This window comes from Limulus polyphemus, unplaced genomic scaffold (assembly GCF_000517525.1).
Source record: "Limulus polyphemus unplaced genomic scaffold, Limulus_polyphemus-2.1.2 Scaffold3736, whole genome shotgun sequence".
Taxonomy (NCBI): domain Eukaryota; kingdom Metazoa; phylum Arthropoda; class Merostomata; order Xiphosura; family Limulidae; genus Limulus; species Limulus polyphemus.
The window spans coordinates 1,526-9,434 of NW_013669346.1; the positions used below are offsets into that span (position 1 = coordinate 1,526).

The 7,909-nt window shown below is 36.7% G+C and overlaps 1 protein-coding gene across 1 annotated transcript in view; it reads left to right on the forward strand.

Moving 5' to 3' along the window:
- Window positions 1-599: 599 nt before the first annotated feature.
- The window catches only part of LOC111088425 (latrophilin Cirl-like), a gene marked incomplete at its 5' end in the record, with an annotated part of 28,894 nt that continues 21,584 nt past the window's right edge, over window positions 600-7,909 (forward strand). The window contains 4 exons of the mRNA XM_022398516.1: window positions 600-716; window positions 1,374-1,563; window positions 5,101-5,207; window positions 5,832-6,128. Coding sequence (XP_022254224.1) covers window positions 600-716; window positions 1,374-1,563; window positions 5,101-5,207; window positions 5,832-6,128 — 711 coding nt within the window. The remainder of the gene's footprint in view (window positions 717-1,373; window positions 1,564-5,100; window positions 5,208-5,831; window positions 6,129-7,909) is intronic.

The following is a 7,909-nucleotide window of genomic DNA, read 5'->3' on the forward strand; positions in this document are numbered from 1 at the left end:
CATCTTTTTTCGTTCACTGCAACACCATCTTAATGGGAAAACATATGAAAATGTGAAAGGTGTTAAAGAGGACATCGACATATTTTTTGCTTCAAAGCCAAGTGATTTCTTTAATCAAAGCATTAACAACCTGATTGTAAGATGGGAAAGCATCATTGATAAGAATGGAGACTATTTCATTTAATTGTTTTGATATTTAAGTTGTTCGAGTTTTCTCATATATATATATATATATAAAAGCGACATTAATTTCTTGACGAACTAATATTTTCCTACTTATTGCCGGATGGATACCAATTGAAATACTGCTAGTAAGCAAGATACATTAGTATATGCGATCATACAAAGCTTGATTTACTATTGCTTTTTCGACAGTAATTAATAGGCTTTCTGCATCTTAATGAGTCTTTGGTGGCACACACCAAACACAACAAGGAGAAACCATTACTTTACTAAGCTAACTTCCCACTTAAGATACTCTTCAGATAACCCTTTTCCGTATTTAGTTATTACCACCAAGGGTAAACCTTTTTAGGGATTATGGAACTAACGTGTATTAAGATACATTAATTCTTTTCTATGATGTTTACAATTTTCAGGGATGGTTTCCAGCCGTTACAAACCAGTCAGTAGTTACAACACGTATCTTTCTCACCAGGTGGAGTATGGAGAATTAAGAAATGGAATTTTGAAACTGATCAGCACTTTACGCGCACGTGAGCTAAACATCCGGGTGAGAGACTCCAAGAGTTCAAGTTCTAGCTGTTTTTGATTTTGAAAGGGGTGACGTACAGTTACCAACATCCGCCGCCACAAGGGCTTTGTACTGCCTATTTAACCAAATAACGAGAGCGACTGTCACCCTTTGTCCTGCCTATTTAACCAAATAACGAGAGCGACTGTCACTTTTATAACGCACCAATAACTGACAGAGCAGAGTGTGATCAACGACTACACGATTTGAACATAGAAATTTTCGATCCACAGCTGAACGTGATATCTACTAGGATACGCCCGGCACTGAAGATTAAAAATAACCTTGAATATATATTGTTTCATTTGAGGTTAAATGATTTAACTTAGATATTATTTGACGTTAGATCGACTAGATCCAAATGTGTCGTTAAAATCGGTTTTGAACGAAGTTTTCCTTTCTTTAGTTTTAGAACTATGTCCCTGCATCATCCAACTCATTTGTGTCGGTTGTTGTTTTGTTTTACTTTAGGTTTAGCGTTACAAAATCACAATCTTGCGTCGTTGAATTCGTTTCTGCATGAACTGATTTTTACAGTAGTTATAATTTTTGTCGAATTAAAATTGAGAAAGAAAACTTATTAACTTTTGTTGTTGTTTGTTGTTTTTTTTTTTGACAGAGAGGAAGTACCTTACAACCTTTGCCTGTGAGGGTACCGTACTTCAGTTATCTTGTAGCCATGACAACTCAATCAAGATTATTCGTGCTAATTATGGTAGATTCAGCATTACTATTTGTAACAAGGAAGCAGAGTTAAACTGGAGTGTCGACTGTGCTGCTGAGAGGTCTTACTATGTCCTCTATGAAAGGTTGGTTGTTCTTTGTCTTATTACTGTAAGTGCTGTAATGTTGTACTGTGTCCTCTATGAAAGGTTGGTTGTCCTCTGTCTTATTACTGTAAGTGCTGTAAGGTGGTACTGTGTCCTCTATGAAAGGTTGGTTGTTCTCTGTCTTATTACTGTAAGTGCTGTAAGGTTGTACTATGTCCTCTATGAAAGGTTGGTTGTTCTTTGTCTTATTACTGTAATGTTGTACTGTGTCCTCTATGAAAGGTTGGTTGTTCTTTGTCTTATTACTGTAAGGTTGTACTGTGTCCTCTATGAAAGGTTGGTTGTTCTGTATCTTATTACTGTAAGTGTTGAGAGGTCGTACTATCTCCTCTATGTAAGGTTGGTTGTTCTTTGTCTTATTACTGTAAGTGTTGAAAGGTCGTACTATGTCCTCTATGTAAGGTTGGTTGTTCTTTGTCTTATTATTGTAAGTGTTGAAAGTTGTACTGTGTCCTTTATGAAAGGTTGGTTGTCCTCTGTCTTATTACTGCAAGTGTTGAAAGGTCGTACTATGTCCCCTATGTAAGGTTGGTTGTCCTCTGTCTTATTACTGTAAGTGTTGAAATGTCGTACTATGTCCTCTATGTAAGGTTGGTTGTTCTTTGTCTTATTACTGTAAGTGCTGTAATGTTGTACTGTGTCCTTTATGAAAGGTTGGTTGTCCTCTGTCTTATTACTGCACGTGTTGAAAGGTCGTACTATGTCCTCTATGTAAGGTTGGTTGTCCTCTGTCTTATTACTGCAAGTGTTGAAAGGTCGTACTATGTCCTCTATGAAAGGTTGGTTGTTCTTTGTCTTATTACTGTAAGTGTTGAAAGGTCGTACTATGTCCTCTATGAAAGGTTAGTTGTTCTGCATCTTATCATTATTTTGTTGCTAAATGTCATGAAACAGAAAACTCAAACCTGTAACGATACGAAATCCACAAGTTATTCCCATGTTGTCAACAATACTTTCGGCTGTAATAAGTTATAAGCCCACATATTAACCCAACAATTTAAATTTAATGTAATTATAATTAAAAATATAACAATTATTATAAACACAACAACCAATTCTAACGAAACTAACTATAGAGGGAAAGGCTTGTTTGTAGTTGAACAGAAAGCTACACAATGGGCTATCTGTGCTGTGCTCACCATGGGTATCGAAACCTGATTTTTAGCGCTAGAAGCCGTCAGACTTACTGCTGTGCCACTGGGGGTGGGGGGAGGGAGGACAAAGATAAATGGAATAAGTTATTACTTATAAAATACGTAAGTTAGTTTGCCATCTAAATACACAGAGCTTATGAATATACCAAACTATGATCAGATCACGTGCAAAATGTCTTAGCATGTATTTAAACAAATTAACGAGCAAATAAACCTGCCATGTTTGAAAGATGAAAATAATTAATACATTTTGGATTATGAATGTTGTTTTAACGAAGGAAGTAGGTACTCATGACGTCGAATTCATTGACCTTCTGAAGCATTAGCCAATCAGACAAACGTTTATTGACGCTTCGCTGAATATGAGTATGAATTAAATAATCACGCGTCGTGAATTTATTAAAAACCTAGCGAACCCATGGACTTATGACCCACATTTACAGGGCCACTATAATTCAAATTTAATGTATGAACTACTATTTTGTACTCTTTCAGTTCAATGAAGTTTAATCTCTTTAACCAAGTTACGAACGTTAATTAGTAGGCCTACTTATTTACGTGCTCTAATATAGATCAGTGCCACCTTTGGAGTCTGCTTTCGGAGAATCCACGCAAAAGTATTTTTGCGAAATACCTGGTCCCTTTTGTGCAGACCTTGGGGGCGAGACGATTTGTTTGGCACCACTGAGAAGTCGGTGTGACCAACGGTTTAGGATAAGTTACGTGACACACATACAGACACTGAATCTTATTATATAGATACTTGTATGTTTATCTATTAAAAAAATTGGAAAAAAAACACGCCTTCCGTAAGCAACAATGTTGAATTCAAACGTCGTACTTTTGTTGTTTCACAGACATTTCCGTCAGCGGTAAGTCTGCTGGCTTACGACGCTAAAATTCGGGTTTCGGTACCTGTTGTGGGCAGAGCACAGATAAGCCATTGTGTAGCTTTGTGATTAATAACAACCTGTCCGAACCAAAACCGAGTTTAACTTCAGCAGCAAGAGACATCTGAATGAATAAACGGTTTAATTCAACTTACATTAGACACAATTAAATATTTGTTTGTTCTTACAACAAGAGCAAACAAGTCACGTTAATTCAAGTTTTAAAACCAAAAATAAATTAGAATTTGTTTCGTTAGTTAGCTTATTCTTAAGCACAAAGCTACGCGATTGGCTATCTGTACTGTGCCCATCACGGGTATCGAAACCCTGTTTTTAGTGTTATAAGCCTGCAGATTTACCACTGAGCCATTGAGGGTGGGGGCACCTTCTTTAGTACTGTTAAAAAACACTGTATTGGTGTTTTCAACTTGAACAACATTTCGTACGTACATGGGCTACACAGAAACGTAAACTATAGCTCACCTATCCAGTGTATAGGTATTTCTCGTAATGACTACAAAGCACGTTCACACCAACAGTATGTTTGATACTTTTCACTATGATATAAGTCCAACTTATCTTTCTTTGGTTAACTTGTGTCCAGGGTTACTGATGAGGAGTGGAATTCTCTGAAACTAGTATAACCCAACAACACACGTTGATCAAAGTGTAGATTAAACTGGATCTCCCTTGAACTTAGACTTCGAGGTAAAACAGTTTTCGGAATACTAAATTTATTTATTATGTCAGCTATAGTTGTACCTAATTTTAAAATACTGACTAGAGAGGACAGCTGATTAGCAACATCCACCGCCTACTGCTGGAACTAAATAATGGGATTGACTGTCAGTTTTGTAACGTCTCCGTAGATGAAACTGCGAAGCATACTCAGCGGCAATATCGCAGCTCGAACCTTGGACCCTCCAAACCGCAAGTTAACTCGCTAAAAACTATACTATGACCGGTTCAGAAGCAGGTATGCTAAAATATCTTTATATAAACCCAATCTTTCTCTCTTTCTGTTGAGCAACACTTTCGAAAATCGAGCCAAGTATTTTAATACACGTGTAACAAGCTGATTGGTAGGGCATTCTTCAAAATAATAGCTAGTTTCAGTATTTTTTAGTGAGAGTTGTAAGCAAGAAAACTCGGTTTGTTCCTATCTTTCTTAATCTATGTATTGCGGTAGAAAAATTATCCATGTGGATGTCACAGCCGTTACTTGTAGACTGAAATACACAACCGTTAGCTAAATTCCCGCTATTTACATTGTTACCTCACCGTTCACGAGCGCCACCTATGGGTAATCCTCATCTGTGAACTTTCTTACACATGGTAGTAAATTATAACTTTATAGAGTATCAGTTAATGAACAACAGAATGTTTATACGAACACTTTTTATTTTATCTATCACAGCTATACGCCTTTTTCTTCTTTAAAAGTGAATTCTTTTCTATTTTACTTATCCCAGATGTGCCTTTACTTCAAGCTGTAGTCTTAACGTCACGAGCGCCACCTTTGGAGATCCCTGTCCAGGAACTTTCAAGTACTTAGAAGTACATTATGAATGCCTATCAGGTATTTCTTAATTTTATTTCTGTTATATTAATTGTTTGTTTGCTTTACAGCAAAGCCACATAGGGCTTCAATCGAACCTCGAATTTTATCGTTGTAAGTCAGTAAACTTATCGTTGTCTCGCCAGAGGACTTCGTATAAAGAAAACAACAACAACAAAAATACAGTAATTGTTTATTTCACGATTGATTTCTAATTTATACATATCGTGGCTTGATATATTCGATGATCTTATTGGAAATTCTAATTAAATTGTGTGAAGACTAGTTTTGAAAACTTTTGCAATAGTTACGATTTAAAAAATTGTGATTTTGTTATTTTTCAGTAGTACAATTACATAGAAATTCAGTCTTAAGAATAGGCTTAAACTGTCGAACATCAGAAATCTGGTTTAATCGGTAGCCTCGTCTATCTTAACGTACAAGACATGCCGAATCCCGTTTTCACAAATTTAATAATTAAAGCTTAACTGTCCCATGATTAATATATGCACGTGTATTATGCGCTGCCCTCCAGCATGTCATATACTATTAATTCACTTGACTATTGAAATTCACAGTTTTCATTATTGGTATTTCCTGTTCAAGTTACTTCTTCCTATAAATAGCGTTTGCCTGACTTTCCAGAATTCACAGCACGAGGCACAACTGTTTCTATGACAACCGATACCATGACAACTGCAAGGTTTCCCATTATCTTTCCACCTTGGAGACCCAGAACTACCCAGGTCACGCCATTCACTATTTCCGTCTCAACTCCCCCTAGTTTGCCAGTGACGTCTACTACAACTCCCACTCTGTACCATAAATTATTTACGTCCTCACCTGCACCGTCAACCGTGAAAGTATCCACGATGACGTCACTTACCCCGTCACTTCTTCCAAAGGAGGTTTTTGTAACCAAAAGTTTTAGATCTACGACAGGTGAGGTACTAGTTTTGTTTTAAGTTTTGGTTTTGTTTGTGAACGACAATAAACGTTTGTTTTCCACGTTATTTCTCCCAGAGTGTTTATAAATTGGGTGAGGTTCAAAACCCTAAAAGACAAATAATAAATATACACGCTCGTGTAATAAAGTGATAAAACATTCTTCTAAGGCATTTTATGGATTTAACCTTTCAAAACAAACAGTTCTTATATTTAAAAAGGACCAAGCGTAACGTTAACCGTGTCGAAAGGTCCGAGGATCGAGACTCCATTCCACTGAACACGCTTCACACTATAACACACTGTGGGAATGTTATAAGAGTGACACTCCAAGAAGTTGGAGAAAACCCCTCTGTGGCGATGGGTGCTTCTGTATGTCTGTCTGCCTTCCCTTTGATCAGTGGTTAAAAATGCGGACCGGCTAAGCCTGTTGTGGTCGGTATAACGTGTCGTTCAGGCTAAAAATTCCATTTTAGTTTATTAATCGTTAGCCTTGCTTTGAAATATACGTGATTATTAATCAATTGTTCCCAAACTTTTAAATGAAACCCGCTATTTTTGTGGGCATGGTGTTAGAATGCTGTAATAATTCACATGATAACAAATACCCTTGTCGTGAGAAAGGTAGTTCACCAGCTCTCTTAATCTTTTAAAGTTGTGTTTAAAATAATAATAATAATGAACTTGTAGGAAACATATCTCTTAGTAGATCCCTTCCCGCGTCTTTTTTTTCTGTAGAACGGGTTTTTTTTTTTCCTGTTGAACTAGTACATAAAGGAAGTTATTATGTAAAGTATGACTACATAAAATTATTATATTTTCATTCACTTGTGCCGCCTAGTAGAGGTATAAACAACCATAAATGTATCTGTGCGTTTTTTACGTAATTAGTTCGGTTGGAAAGTTTTGATAGTCTCAGATAGTAGGACTAGAATAATTTGGAGATAAATAGCCTGAATTCTAGTTCAAAGATGTATCAGTAGTGTAATATGCCACATTTGTTTCGAATAATTTAGGTTTTGGTTTCCTTCTGCAAGCAGAGGTATAATCAGTGATGAGTCCTACTTATCCACACTTTCTATAAATATTTTACTTACAGTGGAATTCAATCGATTGATAAGCGCTAACAGAAGGTCGCGTGCCACGTGTGTCGTGCAGCTTGCCTACCGGAAACGTAAATCGTGCCCATACTCGTGAAAGTAGGGGTCAGCGAATTACGCACGCGAACGAAACGGTGTTTTTTTTTTAACACTTCTTGCTTGAGCTAAGCCTCGCCATGCCTCAGTTAACTCGAGGAACATCATAATTTTTTAAAACTATAAGGAAAGATTGCAATAAAAAAAACACCATCGAAAATGGGTTAACTTCCGGTAGTCGATGATTTAAATTTGTATTTATACATCCTGTATTTACATAAAACGTACTTTTTTTTGTAACAGCCATTTTTGTGTGTATTTTGACATACCGGAAGTTGTCTATTTCCAGTATTCTCTGTATCCACGGCGACCACGGTGTACGATTTTTTGTTACTGATTGACCTAAATTTCCTGTATGATTGTATACTTTATAATCCATTCAAGTCATTGTATTTGATATTTTCAATCTGACTGGTATCTCATGCGACACACGAGTTAAACAGTCAGGTTAGAGGCTCCCTAGGTTCAGGGATAGCCATCCATAATTTAGAAATACTGGCTGGATGGAGGGCAACCAGTCAGCAGCACATGCCGCCTACATTATTACTTTATACCAATGGCGGGAATTACTATCACAAATCT